This window comes from Callionymus lyra, chromosome 6 (assembly GCF_982586985.1).
Source record: "Callionymus lyra chromosome 6, fCalLyr1.hap1.1, whole genome shotgun sequence".
Classification (NCBI taxonomy): Eukaryota; Metazoa; Chordata; class Actinopteri; order Syngnathiformes; family Callionymidae; genus Callionymus; species Callionymus lyra.
This window is the reverse complement of record NC_141823.1, coordinates 27,614,399-27,632,878: the sequence shown is the minus strand read 5'-3', so window position 1 is coordinate 27,632,878 and position 18,480 is coordinate 27,614,399. Positions and strand designations below refer to the sequence as shown.

At 37.4% G+C, this 18,480-nt stretch overlaps 1 protein-coding gene across 1 annotated transcript; it reads left to right on the top strand.

Annotated features, from left to right (window-relative positions):
- Positions 1-1,906: 1,906 nt before the first annotated feature.
- Positions 1,907-18,089, top strand: gsg1l2b (gsg1-like 2b). Its single transcript, XM_087793454.1, has 5 exons — positions 1,907-2,295; positions 4,611-4,658; positions 7,454-7,606; positions 15,754-15,865; positions 16,112-18,089. Exons 1-5 carry the CDS (start codon positions 1,995-1,997, stop codon positions 16,410-16,412), a joined length of 915 nt encoding a protein of 304 aa, XP_087649580.1. The 5' UTR covers positions 1,907-1,994; the 3' UTR covers positions 16,413-18,089.
- The last annotated feature ends 391 nt before the right edge of the window (positions 18,090-18,480 follow it).

The window sequence follows — 18,480 nt, the reverse complement described above, 5'->3', positions numbered from 1 at the left end:
TACACTGGTACTCACCTGTGACGCACATCTTTGTCAACACAATTTCTCTGCAAACATAATGCCGAAATATTATTATTATTATCTATTATATTGTTATATATAATAATATTGTTTTATTTTGAAAAAAAAAAGAAGTTATTTTACTGCAGCTTCATTCTCATATCACCAGCTTTCGTCGCTGCTGTTGCATGGAGAAACATTGAGAAGCCACTAACCCTAGAACATTTTCCCCTCATGAACTTGTGCTCCCTTGATTCAGGGTTTCTTCAGAGACTTGATCGACATCATCCAAGACTTGCCATCCATAGTCAATGTTGCTGTTACTCACTGTGACGTCAGTGTTTAGTCCAGCAGGATTCAGATGTTCTTGCTGCGAGGGTGTAAACCACTCAAGTGTTTCTGCAACACTCACCCACTGGACCTGCTGCAACCACCTCTGGAAGATTGTGGATTCAACTCTCTTTATGCACCTAAATTAGCATCAAAGACACAAATAATTGAAGAATGTTCTGTTCAAGTAGTTCTGGAGTGTGAAGAAGTGTTTTTCATCGGAGCCACATTACACCAGAGACCCTCAAGGCTGAGTGCCACTTCAGCAGGATCGCCTTACTTGTGCAACATTTTGTGGAGTTAATTAAGCTCAGTAGAAAGCGAGAGAAAACATCGCTCCACTGCAATAACTGCTCTCCTCTCCACCCGTCGCCCAGCTGAAAGTTTATCACTCGACGAACAGACGGATTGCACAGCCTTGTTAGTGTCACCTGGGGAATAGTATAGGCTGCTGGGTTAAGTAGGCGGGAATGCTGCGATCAATAGTGATCCATCAATGTATTTTGTTGGTTTCTTGCTTAAATTTTCCACAGTTCTGCGTGGAATGTAAATCGAAAACTCACAGTTAATTAAAAAATGAGAAACACTTAATAAAGTTAATTTGAGGAAAATAAAAAGAACATTAGTCAGACAGCCATTTTTAAATAGAACACTATAAAAAAAAATCTATGGATGAAAACTGTAAATACATGGCTTAACCTGCACATTCTCTGGATTTAGTCAATATGTTTTTTCTTTAATCTAAAATACAGTTGAGTGCTGAAAGATCACCACAAAAGGAGTAGGTTGTGTTAGAAGAAGAGTATTCAAGAGCCCAGAGACTAAAATCTATCTGTCTTTTTCTCGTTCCTTTGTGACCTTTCTTCTGACCTACACTAACTGGTTGACATGTACACACACACAGACATGCACTAACACACACACACACACAAACACTGAGACATCCACAATGTCTTTTGCCATAATCAGTAAAACATTTTCTGATTTTTTTATATTTTATCTGATAGATCCTTTTCATTTCAAAATTGTAATTTAACATCAGACTAAACCAGTTATATAGTCATAATATATATATAAATGGATGTAACCACATAATAATGGAAAAATAATTCATAGTTCATTTATTTATGTGTTTTGAGATACATTTGCTATGTCAACTTTTTTTCTATTCTGATCTTGTTTTTTCAGACTTGTTTTTTCTTTTCTCCAGCCATTTTCAATTTCAATAAAAATTTAAGTCCATAATTGTATCACATTGATCATATTTAGAATCAAACCCAGCCTTAAAGATACATATCCATGAGCAAGTTTGCATTTAGTTTTGCTTCATTATGATTGCAACAACATGATCTGTAAATAAAAATGTAAAATAGCAGCTTTAATTTCGGGTTCCTCCTCGTAAAACAGTGATGCATGTAATGTGCGCTGGTGTGTGTTGTTGGTGTGTGCGTGCAGGTCGGGTATAAAGAGGGAGCCTCAGTTGGAGCGGCCACAGATGAGAGAGGAGCTCCAGCAGTTAGGGACACTCTCAGTGAGATAAGTGGCCACGGATCTATGGAGAAGAAGAAGGAGATCATGAGGCTTTGAGGAGGTCCAGTCACCTTCGTCTTCGGTCCGACACGGCGGGATTAAGTTCCGAAGCTCCGCTCGCTCCGGGCGCCGCGATGGGGATCGACCGGCGGAGGAGAGGCTCTCTGGCGCTCACCTTAAACTTCGTGGCTCTTTTCTTGGCCGTGTCCGCGCTGACCTCCAGCTACTGGTGCGAGGGGACCCGGAAAGTGGTCAAGCCCTTCTGCACCGGACCCGTGACCACCAAGCAGTCCTTCTGCATCCGCTTCAACAGCTCCAACCTGAACGATACGCGCCTGGTCCAGTACATCTGGGAGACCGGGGAGGACAAGTACGTGATGAGGAAGTTCCACACCGGCATCTGGTTCTCCTGCGAGCAGAACATCAACATGACCGGTAGGTGTTCTCGCCGGAGCCCCGGGTTCAGGACGCGCGGGTCAGCCGTGCGCGCAAGGCGCAACCGGAGCCATGTAATCTCCTTTATACTAATGTTGTTTAGATCTCTTTGTCACAAAACAGAAACCCAAATAAATTATTCAGAATCCTCTTTAAAAAATAATCCATCCTGAGATTAAATGTTTGGTCTTAACGTTTCATTAAATATTCTTCTTTCGTTCATTTCAACTTGAACTTTCTCTTTTCTAAACGTATCAAAAATTAATTATAAATTCTAATATTTTTGTATTTTTTTAGTCCAAAATATAACATAGTTTTAACAGTTTCATTCATCAAAGCTCCTCTTATTTTGTCAATCGGTCTGTATTCTCTGTATGGGTTTTTAAAGTACGTTTTAATCTCTTGTCTCAATTATTTTGCCTGAAATTAATTAGAAAATAGATTTATTTTGGATGATTTATTCAAAGCAGCTAAGTTGCTCAGTCATAGGTCAGTTACCCAGGGTAGAGCTACTGAAACAGCTGCTTAAGGAGGTTTTATCCATCTGTTAAACATAGCGGCACAAATCATTGGATAACATTGATTTGTGTAACATCATCTATCATCTGTCATGTTTCCTGCAAAAACCTAAAAGAATGTCAATGAGGAAGAATGCCAGAAAATGTCATCTGTCAATTGTCAATTAAATTTGAATGTGATATTTGGTTGCAGGTAATTATATTTGTACAGACAGTTATCATGGTAACTTTTTAACTGAAGAAGACCAATTAAAACATCTATTGTTATAAACTTTTATTCCACTTTTTAACATCTAAGGCCAACATCATCACTTTTAATACACCCTCCTCTCTTTCGAAGTCAACAACAACTTACACAAAAATTGTTCATAATCATATCAACCACATTCCAAAAATTGAGGCTCTAGCACTTCTACGAAAACAGTATAATACTGATGAGATGATTCAAAGGATTTTGTGACTCGAGTTAAGGACATCAGTAAATTTCAGTGTCATATCCCTAGATTTGCTTGATTGGATCAAAGCATAAAGCCAAATGAGATGTGCCACCTGTGCCTCCTTGGAATAGAAATGAGAAATATGTGTCTGAATTTACAGCCCTCATATTCTTAATATTACTTTGATCTTTACATCTATTTTCTTTTCTTCTCCAATCCTTTTACTTTCCTCGTTTAGAATGAGAACGTTATTCTAAAGTATAAAATGTCCTCATTGACGAAGGAAATGTTATGCCTAATCCACTGATGGTCCACTTAGGGAATCAAAACAGGAATTCTGAAGTCTGTTTGTGTCGTCTGAAGAGATGAATTTGGTCATCTCGAATGACGATTGATGGTGAATTATTTGAATTAATGTTGCTGAATGGTCACATGGAGACAGACCGGAGACAATCATTTAATTCGCTTACTCACCTTTCAAGACTGTGTCGCAAAAAATCTGTGACAAACAGCCCATGCTGAGTCATTATTTTGTTTATGTGAATACATGGGGCAACATCAGGTATTTCAAAGTGAATCCAAGGTGGAAGTGCATAATTACAGCTAAGCTCAAAACACGATCTTAAATACTTGTTTCACTATCATCACAGACTGTACTTTTATAACATTTCCTCTTTTATTCAATCCCCTTTTATTATTTCCATTCAATTTGCATAATAGTAGGCGTGGTTTACTTGACTGACAAGTGATCATTTATTAGCCGCCATAGCCTCAACTAAATGACCAGGGTTTTATTGCCCATTCATAATTCAGCCTGCTCGACCCGAATCTGCCTGAACCAGAAAATTACATTTCCAATATGTCAGCGACCTATGATTGGATTGAAATCCGTTGTTCAGAAACAGATGACATCACAGATACAATGTGCACATTGTATGCAGTGTTTAGGTAAACCATTTCAAACACAAATGAGCTTTATTTCTAATACAATGCATGTTGGAAAAGGACGGGTAAGCATCAGTGATGCTTAATTCAGATCACATAAAATTACAGTATTCTCTCGCAGCCTATATACCATGATTTTTTATTATCCCTTTATGACCTTTTTTTTCTTCTTCCACTTGTTCTCTTGCAACTTGGACTTTAAAACATGATTGTTTTTCCTTAACAACAGTATCTTCTTTTAGGCTGACAATTTGTTTGCTGTATTGCCTTATTGGGTTGTAATTTCCAATTCCCCAAAAAGATTATTGTACGCCTTGTCATGTGAATCAAAAATTGTGTCACCCTGTTTTTTTTTCTCTCCAATCCTCTGCTGCTTTAAATTGTAGTTTATACATTTTACATGTTTTGCTTGCAGGTGAAAACTGCCGAAGCTTCCTCTATGTTGCTCCGTCAAATGAAAGAGGTACGTTGTTTTGAAGCTCAAACTGACTCCTGTCAACCACCCATCACACTAAAACCTGCACGAGATTCTTGAATTCATCAGCGACTTCTGCCTGCTTTCTTTGTATACAACAAATTATTGGTTTGTTAGGGGAAGAAATCTCTTTAGGTCAACTTTAGGTCATTTGTTTCTACACATCAAAACAAAGCCCAAGCCACTGGCACAAGCAGTCCACGTCCGTGAGAGCGGCAGGTTATTTTATTAATATAGTGGACATGACTGATGTCAGCGTCTATGAGCTCTGCTGATGGTCAGATGAAGACTGTCTCCATCACACAGGAAATTACAAAGAAAAGTCTGATCTGTATCTTGGTTTGTTTGTGTATTCGCAAAACAAACAATGTCACAGTGAGATACACTTATTTCTAATCCTAAGGATATATATCCTAATGGTATTTATGTGGCCCTCATAAGGCTTTTTCATTATTTTTTCTGGATCACTTTGTAATTTTGGCTCGCTTGTCTCTCATTACAGTCACATTTTATGATGTAGTTGTTTGGTAATTTAACTTTCCAACCTCTGATTTAGATAATCATGAAAAAAAGATTGCCCACAATAAGAGCTGTGATTTCTCAGTTACCTCTGCTTTGTACGGATATAATTGTCTGATGACAGTAATAATAGTACGCCTCTTTGACTCGATCTTTTCGATGTTTCCCATTATTCCCTGATGAGTGAAGCTCCAGGAACAGGATTCAAATAATCAATAATTTCTTGTATTTAGCATTTTTTCATCTAAGATAGCTTCCAATATTTAGCTGTGATACTCATCCACTTTAATAAGTTTTGTGTAGCTGAAGAAGATAGGTATGTACCCACAACATCTATAATAATTTTCACAATGAGCATCATAATTGTTCGAGATCAAAGACTGTGCACCTTCCACTACCAATGTCAGAGCTTGAATCCATTTTTTTTTAATTAAAGAAACCTTTTAATTGTTTAAAATGATTTCTCCATTCACTCACATTTCCAAAATCTGGAGAACCTCGGTGTCAAACCTGAGAGTGTTAATGTATACAGTATATTGATTTTCTAAAAGATCTCACCTAGAGTCAAATGTCTGAATCTTAATATGGGAGTTATGTCCTTCAGACAGAGTAATTTATGGGAACATTATAGTTGAATTCATGATAAAGTGCAGAAAGAAAACCTTCAGTTACCTATATAAAGTTATACCCAAAACATTATTGCCCGTTTTATCTGGACATTGTCCTTTTTAAGCCACAACCTTAATGGAACAGCCAGTGGCAGTATGATTCCCAAACTTTACACCACACAGAAATGTTACAGCACAGAGAATGACGGTTTCTTTAAAGTTTGGTAGATCTAAAAATGAGTTTTTCTGTCCCTTTATCAACATTCCATGGAACTTGAATTGAAATATGTTCTTTAGTGTTTGGGGTTATTTTACTAACACTGAAAGACTGACTGAATCTAATATTACAGTTTTTCTCAGTCGCGAACATCAGTGAGCATTTGAACAACAGTTCAGTGCATTTCTCAAAACAATAAGTGCAAACTGCAAAACCTAGTGGATAACCTGCATTCTGATCTGAGAAAAGCACCAAAGCAACTGAGAAAAACTGTAAAGCAGCCTTTAGTAATATTTGACCTTCAAAAACTTATTTTCTGTAATGATTGATTTAACTTTGAACAATTATGACTCCTGTAGTAGAAATATCGAACTATTATTTTAACCATATTCTTCACTACATAACTTTGTCTGTATGTGTATCATGTGACCACCAAACTGTTTTAATTTAATTTCCTATTTGAACTTACTGGGAAGATGACATAAAGAAACTGATCTCTGAAATACAAAAGTATTTATATTGTTTTGTAAACAATGCACATGTTGTTTGTGTGCATTGTTAGAGCTTTGCAGTCTCTATTACAACTTCACTAGTAAAATAAAGGATTTAACAAGTTCATTTCTCTGCTGAAAAATTAAAATCACTCATGACACTTAATTGTTTTTTTTTACTTTTAACTTCGACACTTAACACTATAAGTTGGCAAACTGTATAAGTAAAGTTTTGTATTCAAAAGTTGCTTTTTTGGCTGTATCATTTAAAAAGAGATGACAATGATTAATTAATAATAAATAGCTAGGCTTGTCAAATGAATAGATCTAACGATCTGTCTGATGAGGTACTCAAAGATCTCCAGTTATCAATGGTAAGTATTCAAATGTAGCTTGAAAATCTGATTAAAGTATTCTCTCATAATTTAAGTGTCTCTATATAGTCATGAGAGCAGAAAACAATCCCAATCAGCAGTACTAGGCAAAAAATATATACTCAGTAACTCAAACACATTTCTTTGTTTGGAGGCTTTTGTCAATTATTATAAACCACTTGAAATGTCTGCTCTCATTTTCTGTTTTTAATAATGCAGGCTGTTGTGAACTCCAGGTGATGAAATCTCCCCCAGAGGGTTGTACACACAGTACAGGCCCACAGATATTTAGCAGCCCGATCTCTGAATCGGTTGTCTCTAGGTGGATTCAATGTCCTTCAACTGACTCTGAAGGTTAATGACATGCATGATGGGGGTCAGTGGTCTACCTTTAACATCTTCCATTCCCCCCCCCCCTCGCACTACTTCTCTACTCCCTCACCCTCCATTTGCCCTTGTTCACCCATATTCTCCATCTCTGGCTCGCTGCATCTCCTCCATCATTCACCCAAGCATATCTGCCCAACCCCCACACGACAAGACCCAGCTTTGATAACACCAAGTTTCTCCTCAGGGGTGCTGTGGCTTTGCATCGTTGCCGAGTGCCTGTACATCCTCCTGCTGGCCACCGGGGGCATCCTCATGTCGATAGAGGTCTGTCAGTTTGGAAATGTTATCGACGGCCTCAAGCTCAACGCCTTCGCTGCCATATTCACTGTGCTATCAGGTTGGTTCTTCACTGTTATTAAAAATATTAATCTAATGCAGCCTAGAGGCAGTTTCTCCTTGCTACAGTTGCATTATCGCATGCTCTTGCAGGGTACTAGATCTGCACCAGTAGTATAGTAACAATATAAATATTAAACATTGAAACCTCACAATCGATCTTTGTGAAATGATACAGAGATGCCTAACTTAAACATATATAAATGTGCAGCTCTCATTCTATCAGGTCCAATATTTAATTTACCACAACAATAATGGACAAGGTATACCTCACCACAGGACGGACCAAATACTGTTATAACCCTGTGTTGTCCTTTTTTACTCCCTTTGTCACTATGTAAATTAAAGAAAAGAAAAAGAAAAAGTAATTTTCTAACATTTTACAATTTTAGCTTGGACACCAAAGGAAAATTCTGTTTGTGGTTATTTTGACTTGCATATATCTGCAGCACATCTTCTACCTTTGTCACACTGTTTACTGCCTTCACATTCCTTCACGTGCCAAATTGAAACATTACTGTGAACCAGTGCTGGTGATCACAACCATAAGCTAAATATGTCAAATATACAGTATTATTCTGAAGATAAATTTCAATTTACCTACAGAAACCTGTGAAAAAGTGTAAATAAAATAGAATCAAATAATAGTTGCTGGTTGGACACAAGCTCAATTGTAAGATAGATAAATAAGAACATTAATTCATAAAATATGATCATTAATTTTGGTCGCCTTCACAAACCTTACGTTAAAAAGGTATGTAAAAAGCACAAACTCCAGCTATGACTGGACAGAGTGAATCAGAAAAATAATATTGGAGAAAATGTACTCTGATCCTACCTGCACCTGCTCTGGCTGCACTTGATGGAGGAACAAGCCACTTTCTGCTTCATCTGACTTTAACACGGTCCCTGAGGCTGCCATGGAAGGTGTGGAGAGGCTGTTAAGGGAGAGATAGAATATCTCAGTGATGCCAGGAGGAAGAAGAAGCTTCAGTCTTCTCAGCTTCTTCTTTTCCTTTTGATATACCTATTGTCTCTTCACATCAATACAAGGAATCTGCTAAAACTGTTAGCAATGTTTGCAATGTAGGAAGCACATACACAGGCATTAGTGATTGGTATATAAAACAGCATCAGTTGTTTGATGCTGTATCATTACGCAGTTACCTTTGAAAGGCCACCAGATGGCTCTCTATGAAAATGCTGCCAGGTTTCATTGAGTAAATAGATCGGAGACAAATATAATAATGCAAAAAGTGCCATCTATTGGCTTTTTAAAATGAAGACACTTCTTCACGATACAGGAGTGTATCAACAACTGATGCTGTATCATGAGGCCTTATCAACACAGGCATATAAGGGGGAAAAACTTCCTATTCAGAAGCTTCAAACATAAAGAGAAATGTAATTTTAACAATTAATGTAATTATTTAATAACCAAAATCGCCCTCAGTATTTTCTACAACTCAGTTACTGTGGCAAACCCGTTAAAAAACTTTTTTTTTTACTTTTCTACATTTCAACCTCAGACTCAAGTGATGCTTAGTAAAGTCCGCCGGGGGCCGAAGCCACTGATAGAAACCATGGTGCGGATTAGACGGGAACAAAAGGATGGGAAGTCTAATGGTTTTATTTTGGCAGGCTAATACATTTCCAGAGTTCTCTTGTCTCTGGTGTTTCTCTCTCAACATATCCAGGTCACTGCCAGCTTCTGTGCGGACTTACCGCGCGCCGGCAGCCTCCCTCTCTCTCTGTGGAGGACTTAGTGGTGACCTTCCCTCTAATCCACTCTGTGAAAATGAACCCTCCACGACACCGTGGGCATTAAATCAAAAGTGTGCCACACTCTTCTCTACAACAATGACTTGCACCGGTCCACTTACACACCTGAGATGATCGAGGGGTCGTGTGAAAGAGCCGCAGGGCTAACTACTGGACGTCTGCTTGGGTTCTTTGTGTTTCACGTTTGATCTATTGTGTCACACAGAAGTGCTTCCGACTCTGAGGAAGCTGTTTAAGGGGAATGTTGACGTATGACAGTAAAGTATGTTTACCGAATTGTGAATTTCGATGCACCATGTAGATCCTATTCTAAATTTCACTGGTGAAAAGAATCAAGCTTTGATATTACATTTGGAAGTAGCTTCATGATATTACATATTTGAAATCAGGATGATTAAAGACACCTGAGCTAACATAAACACTTACCAAAGATTTAAAGGAGTGATAGGTAGCACTAAACAGTCTAAAATAAGACAATAATTATTAATAGTGGTGTTGCATTATTTAGAGGTAGAGCCAGAAAGAGAGCTAACTAAATACGATATGTTCTGAGTGTACTCAGATATTCACACAAAAGAAAACATGAATCAAGATGGCACTCAAACATCTGGGTCTCTCTCACATCATAGCATGTGCCACAATAAATATACAATTTCACAATCCTTTGAAATGTTCAGTGTCTGAAAGCATATGGTGGCTTGTCAGGATGGCTGCATATACCAAAATGCCAAAATAACAAAAGACCTCCCTGGCTTCCATAAATACATATGCAGTAGTGGATGTGGTTCACCTTGACCCAGAGACGACACAAGCGATATCATAAACACATTTATTTTCAGACCGCCGGGTCACCCTCACCCTGAGACCCGGTTGAGAGGTTTTCAGGGTTAAGTTGATTCAATCTCATCTGAAAAAGCTGCATGTGTGAGAATTTTTATAAACAATTTGTGTACATCCTTTAAATTCCATGGGTCTCTCAAAGCTTGTAGATGTAAAAAGCTAATTATCCTACTGAGCTCACATGTACAGAAGTCACTAGATGATAAAAACATTATTTGTATTCTTCTGCGGCACAACAGAAGGTAGGTCAGGGTTGCATGTTCAGAAAATGTTGAAGGCCTTGAAAATGACATGTCTGTTTACTTGTCTTCCTACTGGGGATGTGGCCAATATTATTATTATTATTGGTATTTAAGCCTTAAGGAGTCAACCTGACCACGCATGTAGCAATGGGCTGATGTTTTGTTCTACAAAATCAGGCGAATATACAGTATATGTATATATATATATGATGCCAACAGAACATCTATTTTCACTTTGTAAGCTTCAGACCCCCTTTAAAGTGTGCAAGAAGCAGCATAGGCAATAAATGATGCGGATGTTATGAGCAGATGCAGAGGATAGACAGGGCTCCTTCTTCTGAATGTTTATCTGAATACACTGGTGATATAGGACATGTTTACTGTAGGTCAGGGTTGCAAAAGAACTCCCATGCAGCTCGCTAAACCTGGAGGTGCATTCAGAGAGAATGATTGAGTCTCTGTTGGACTGATTTGAAAGGAAGGCACAATCACTACTCTCCTTTTGAGCCAAGGCTGAATGACTAATAGATCATAAATGTCAGAGCAATACTACCATTAGTGTGTAATTTTATGTATTAATCTATTCACATGTGCAGCAGTGCAGAATACAAATATGATTGTCTACGCAAATTTCATTTGCATATTTCCCAGCAGCACTCAAACAAAGATTTGTATTCAATGTTGAGTAATAAAATATAGTCTGAGTGAGTCATTAGTAACCTGCTGCTTTGTGTGATTCACTAGGATAGACGATGCAATTGGGCCAATCATGATTAAAAAAAACAAAGATTTAAACATATTGTGGGACGAGTCACTTGGAGACTTTATTTTGTTTTGCGAACAAATGCTGTTGCTTCATTTGATGGCATTGCTGCTTATCTTACACCGGCCCTTCTGCAGGTATACATTTTTGTACTTATATTATCCCATTTATTATTTTCTACATTTAAATTCCCAACAAGTAATCTTCTATTACTCCCATATACCTAAACCTTTTGTGTCAGGTTTGTTCTGCCATCAAGAAAACTATTTCGAATTTTCAAATCATTTAGATGGCTTGACAAATGTTTTTCCAATTTACATTGTATAATTGGTTCCTGTTACATCATAAAGTCTTAAACAATAATTATCTTCAGGTCACACGATTATAAAAAATTCACTTGATGATGTGAAAATAATTTGTAATTTGTTAATATAGGCCATTCAAACCCTCAAGGATCAAAACACGGATCTGCTAACAGAACTGTACACAGATTTTAACCACACCGGAAACAGAGTGAGTTGGTCATTTAATCTTATCAAATATATGAACATCGCGGATAGTTTAAAGAGATGTATGATGGGTAAAAGGTTTTTGGAACCACTCTCGCTTAAGGAATGCATGCAATGGATGTTTGGTTTAGCTTAACTTTCATGATATACGAAGTCAGAAGCGATACATCTCCTACACTCCGTTTTATTTAATATTCCCTATATTTCATCAGTTGCATGTTGTTGTCTATCGTGTTAACATGTGCGACAGACGCCATAATTTACCTCTGATATAATCTCTGCCTTAAAATTTCCCCAAAGTTTAATGAAACCTTCTCTGACCACCATACTAAGTTAGTTCAGCTTTCATACATATTTAGGTGTGATTGATAGTAATTTTAGCAGATGATTATTTGCTGTTTCATTTTGTATTTGCTTAAGGTGCAAGGGTGTAACTGAGTGCTACTTAACTCTGATTAGACAAAATAAGGTCTAAAATAACTCACTTCACCCGAAGTGAAAAGTGCTAACTAAGACTTCCTCACTGGAATCAAGGCCTATGGCTTTTCAAATAAATATTCAGTTAGCAGATTACCAAATACCTCCAAAAACCTCATTCACAGACACATTATTCAGAAGAATTTCCTTGTAGTTTTACACCTACAATTGTCTGTATCTCAACATTTAAAGCTGCTAAAGCAAGGAGGAACAATATAAAACATAATTATTTCATTCTCTTTTATTGTTGCGTTATAGCTTGTGAAACACTTCATAAGAAGTTCTTTATTGTGCTTGTAATGGACTTTATATTGAGGGACCCGTTGGCTATCAGATCTGCAACATCAAACTCTAAAATCCCCCTGATATAAAGAAAGCACTCAAAGAACGATAAGAGTTCTTCTATTGATTGAAGTATCACAGCAACGTTGTGTGAGTTGACTTCTTCTATGGTGTGGATGACTGACAGCATTAACCTTTATTTATTTAATTTACATTTACCATGTTTTGTAACTTTTTCTTTAAGATGAATAACCAAGGGACCGCTGGTTATGGTTCTGAAGAATACACACTTATACAGTTATTAAAATCACAAAGCTCACCCGGGTTTGTTTCATATTGTCCTGTCTTTGATGCCTTCAAATGTGTGTAGACGTTTCTGAGATAGCTGCTAGCAAAATCATTTCTAAGGCTGAAGAGAGGAGTTTCCCGCCAGACTTTGGCACTAATATCAAAAGGAAAGTGTTGAGGATGTTGTGGAAAAGTTGTGGCAAGCAGAAAGCAGTAAAACTACTCATCATCTGTCAAACAATGAACCCCTTTGATTAAATTCTTTAAAAATCTAAACTTTAAATGACGTTTTAAAAAGTAGTCAATAGTGTGACAGTGTATGCAAAAGTTTAATCATCATCATCAATGCTCTTAATTCTCTTTGAACGTTGCCATTTCACAATGTTAACCTACATTAAGAAATCTATAGGCACAAGACTACATTCTTCATACATGCGTTTGATTCAGAAGTATGTCTATGTGTCAAAAAATTCTTCTCTGATAAATATTTCTTAGTCTGGCAGCTGATAATCGTAAAAACATGCCTAAAGCCTTCACTCAACAATGCTGCTAGCGCCATTCTTGAAGGTTCTGTTGTTGTCAACAGACTTATCAGTCAACGGTAATAGACGACCTTCGATGAGGTATCTGCTTTTAAGATTAATCCCATTTCTAAGTCCCCAAATGACCCTCATTCCTTAATTTGAGGGCTAGTTTTGGGATTGATCTTGAGGTTTCTATTTCGTTTAAATACAATTTATGTTTAATACTTTGAATAATTTGTCATGTATTACACAAGCTCTCTTCCATGCAATATGCCCGAAACAGCTCCAGAGGTAGGTTTTCAGGAGTCATCCTAAAAAGTTTTTAGGGCCGCTTTAACTAGCCTCCCTCATTGTCGACTTCAAGAAAGAGTCTAGATGGATCATTTTTATTTTGGTTTCTTGTACCTCGATTTGTTGTTTTCAGCCACTGTGCAAAGCTCCTGAGCCTACAGTATGAGATGAGAAAAAATCATGGAAACATAGACCCACTGGTAAATCGAGTGCTTCACGTTCAAGCTCAACTCTTTCTTCATGACAACTGACAAATACAAAGACCTCATGGCTTAAATTTCTCCCTCTCTCATGGACAAGACCCTAAGATGCTACATCTTGCTTCCAACCAGGAATGGATATTCCAGCCTTTTTTTTCTGAATGAGAAACATTGTCCCGTATTTAGACGGGCTAAGTCTCATCTGGATGTTTTACATTGGGCAGTGAATCCAAACGCTGAGTTCAGAAGGTTCAGGCCTTATGAAACCAACATTACTACATCATCTGTAAAAGATGGAGATGAGATCTTCAAACTCAAAAGTATAGAAAGCACAAAGACATTTTTTCAAAAAAAATTATAAAGCAATGATAAAGCACAGGCCTGGGTGAGTTCAACTGTAACTGGTAAGGAATTTGACATTTTTTGCCTAAAATGTGGACCAATTATCCCTTGTTTACAAGTTTGGCATCCCGGCAAGATACCTTTAGCAATCTTGTTCTCAGCCTTTCCTGTAAGGTCTACCCAGGGGTACTGAGGTGGATGATAGAGGAGCAGAGTCATTATTGTCCACTGAGATTATTTTAGAGCAGTTACTCTCTAAAATAAGCTCTAGTTTTTCCAATTTAACCTAAAGTAGAATATCTCAAGGTTGGATGTTTAAGGTTAAATTACCGCTCTTGTCTGTTTCAATGTTGTTCTCTCCATTATTCCTTGTGTCCTTGTTGAGTACTCTGGCACCTTAAAAATAAACAACCTGTACGGACACTTGCTGGAAATAACACGACCTTCCATGAGCAGCGCAGGCCTGCTTTATTTTATTATTTTTTTTCTACATGAATTAGAGCTCACAGTGTTACGCTCATCCTGACACAAAGCCGTGCTTGGTCTGAATAGCATTATGGTAATACTATGAGTGGGATAACAGCAGGAATAAACATGAGCCCTGACAAGGATCAGATGGGAATTCAAATGTTCGGATGTTGCCGTAGCAGGAAAAGAGAAGCGGGGATTGTGTAGTAATTGAGGGATAAAAAAAAAAAGGCTGTACCCTTGTTGGTTACAGGTGATCAGGGAGCTCCTCTTCAATCCCCTGTGCACGTTTTCTTTCTTCTCACTGCAGCCTTTGAAACTACCCAAACAAATGATGCTGAGGGTAAACTTGAAAACATTCCAGAGAAAAGGAAATGTTCCATGGACTCATAATGCTTAAATTAGCATTAAGAATAAATATAACCGTTGAAAAAACAATATTGAAACAGAAAATAGACATAGACATAGTAAAATGAAGAAAAATCACATCAAATATATGTATTTAAGTTACAATCTAATAATTGTTCTTATATACAATAATTATCTAGTATTAAAATTCCCAAAATACACTGCAACATTTAACATTGTGATGGCCAAAGTGTCAAATCAAATGTGCAATGCCAATTACACATGTTATGTTTCCAAGAAATCAAATGAAAATCAAGTTACCAGTGTTGTTTGACTCAGGAACATGAAGTTAAATCCATGAGCTGTAGTAGAGCTCCGCTGTTACATTTCTAATTATACAGATGCTGTTGCTCTGTAGATAAGCCTATTTTGTTACTTGATTGTAGATTGAGCCGTCTAGTGTCATACAGATCAGGTTCTGACCTTTATGTATCCTCAAAGTTCTTTCAAATAAACCTTCTCTATAAGGAGTTCAGTGCTAATTACTTATCCCTGGGTTCTATGACCACATGTTTTCATTACAATGACAGAGAGAGTCTAATCCACAGAAGAATCATTTTATGCTTATATATTAAAAATGTATTTCTTGGCTTGATGGTGAATGTTTAAAAAACAATCTAGTGATGGGTTTTCTGATTTTAGCGGGAAACAATGCCAAATGTGCACGTAGCCTCAAAGCAATGTATCACTGTCATCTAGTGGTTGAAAATTAAAATGACATCCCATGCGCAGGCCTGCTGGGGATGGTGGCCCACATGATGTTCACCACAGCCTTCCAGCTGACTGTCAGTCTGGGCCCAGAGGACTGGAAACCTCAGACGTGGGACTACAGCTGGTCGTACATGTGAGTATTGGAACATGGGCAGATATAATCACATAACGAAAAACAAAAAGGACAGAAAAAAAATATTATACATTTTTGCTTGATGCCCCCTCACAACAGCCCCTGAGGACATGTAATTGTCCACCACTGTCTTATAAATATTTCTTCCAAAGTCATGGGACTATGTTGACTTTGCTAGATATGCAAGTAAAGATGTCATCTTTCAGAAAATATATGAAACCATTATGTTACTTTTGTCCTTCCCAGATTAGCCTGGAGCTCCTTCACAGCGTGCATGGCGTCATCCGTCACCACCATCAATCGCTACACTAAAACCATCCTGGAGTTCAAGCACAAGCGGAGGAACATTGAGAAGAACCTGAAGATCAAGCAAAAGCTGTTGGAGCTGGACTCTCCGGAGCAGGTGTGGGACATGTACATCAGCTCGGTGCCGAGCACAGCCGAAGAGCTCCTCGATCTCTCATCCAATTGCCGCAAACTTTCCAACACTTCTATCTTCCTGGACCTGAACGACCTGCCGGATGCACAAGGGGAGGAATACTGCTAGAAAACACATCGGGGAAATTGGGGATTTGATCCACATGATGGGAGAAGGTTGAGTGTAGACTTCCATTGCTGATCCATAGGATGCCAAATTCTCGAGAATTTGTGAATGTTAGCAGTGTGTCTTTATTGTGGAAAAAGTCTCACACTGTTAATAATTGTTCTTTATAAAGTGTTGTTTTTTTTATGTAAAACAAGATTAACGTGATAACTACTAAACAAAATGAATCTGTTTATCTCTCCTGCAAACAAAGAACATCACTTTTTCTCTGATGTCGCTATAGCGCCCTCTGGCGGAGTAGGAAAAAGCCGACGAAAGAAAATTATATTGGATTTAAATTTGAAGTGTTATTTATCATGCGTTATGTTCAGTTATCTATTTGACAATGATATCACTTTAGCTAATAGGCGGGAAATCACACAAGTAGCAGAGATATTGTGTCTTTTTCTCTTGCTGTTAGAATATGAATGTAGGTAACTTTGTTTAGAGAGGTCCTTTGATCCACAATAAAGTCGAAGAAATGCTGCGACTCAAATTTTTAATACACTTGTACTATCGGCTATGGGTTTCTGTAAAACACATTTTGGATCAACGTGCCAAAGCAACAAAAGTGGTTTAAAACAGACCATAAAAAGTAAATCACTGGGATGTTATCTCGTACACAGTAGGCAACGTCTGCTCCTGAACATAATCCAAGCAGTTGGAAAGCTCAGTTTTTCCATTCTTTCTGCAGTGGACAGGGTCCCTCGACTCATCTGTGGCAAATGTTTTTATTTTTATTATAAATATTATTGCAATTCTTTGAAAAGTGTATGAATAAGAATTTTCTGAAGACACACGCATTGTTAGCATTATTTGACTTGGCCATCACATACTTGACCACTTTTGACTTAAACTGTAACCTGCAGCTCAGGAATACTCCAGAAAGCTGCACAGATGAAAACATATTTGGTTACAAAATATTCATTCATCTTTTATAGAATGTTGCTAAAATGAGAACTGAACTGATAACGGGGACTTTTGTGGACACAATAAGACAAACATGTTTAGAAGCAACATGTGGTCCAGTTTATGTGAATATCTTCGATAAGAAGATATATGTTTGTCCTTGCATGGTTAGTCAGGGTCAGTGACAAATTCTGTCATAGAACTCTCTTAAGGTAAGGGTGAGTGCCTTTCATCACAGTAGCATGACTCTCATGTAACAGCATGTTCTGTGTTCTTACTTCCTACACGTGACAAACTGCTTAAACTCCTGGTAAAAAAAATGTTTTTCTTCTCAGAACTGCACATTCCTTCACACTAGTTTGAGGTTATTACTACTAAAATGTTTACGTACAGTCAGTGCATTCATGGGATTACTTTTTGTATTCATTCTTTTCTGATCAAATTAAAAGTTAAGATACATTTCACTGTTTTTAATTTGCTTCTGTTTTTTACAGGCATGCTTTTATTGTGTTATCAAATGTTGTCAAGCTTGTTTTTCTCTCGTTAAATTTATTTATTGTGCATTGACTATATATTAAACAAGACGCTTAAATAAAGAAGATGAACATTTTTAAATGTGAGTTCATTTCCATGGTTGACCAAGAGATGTCACTGTTGCTTCAGCTTTCTAAATTTTTAGAAACAAGTCAAATACGTGGACATATATAAAAATAAAAACGAATGTATGTATGATGAAAGTAAATAGTGCTCGTGTAAGGAGGTGTGCGCTTCAAAGATCTCGTGTCAATCATTCCAATGTAAAGCCTGGAGTGAAACCAACTCATATATTAATCCTGAAGGTCACGTCTCTGAGACGATGGAGGTCGGGTTTCTGGTGGGAGTAATTTCGGAATGATCGAACATAAAATGGCCTATGAACGTATGGATTAATTTATGGACTGATGTTTATGTGAGAGACATTGAGTGTGGTGGAGTATAAACAAGTAATTTATGACATGAAAGACAAACTACAGGATTACTAAAGGATGGATGGGTAGGATTGTTTATCCTGTATCGGTCTAATGCTGAATAAAGAGCTGAGCTAAAACGATGAACCTCTAAATGAACTTTTTTTGTACCTGCT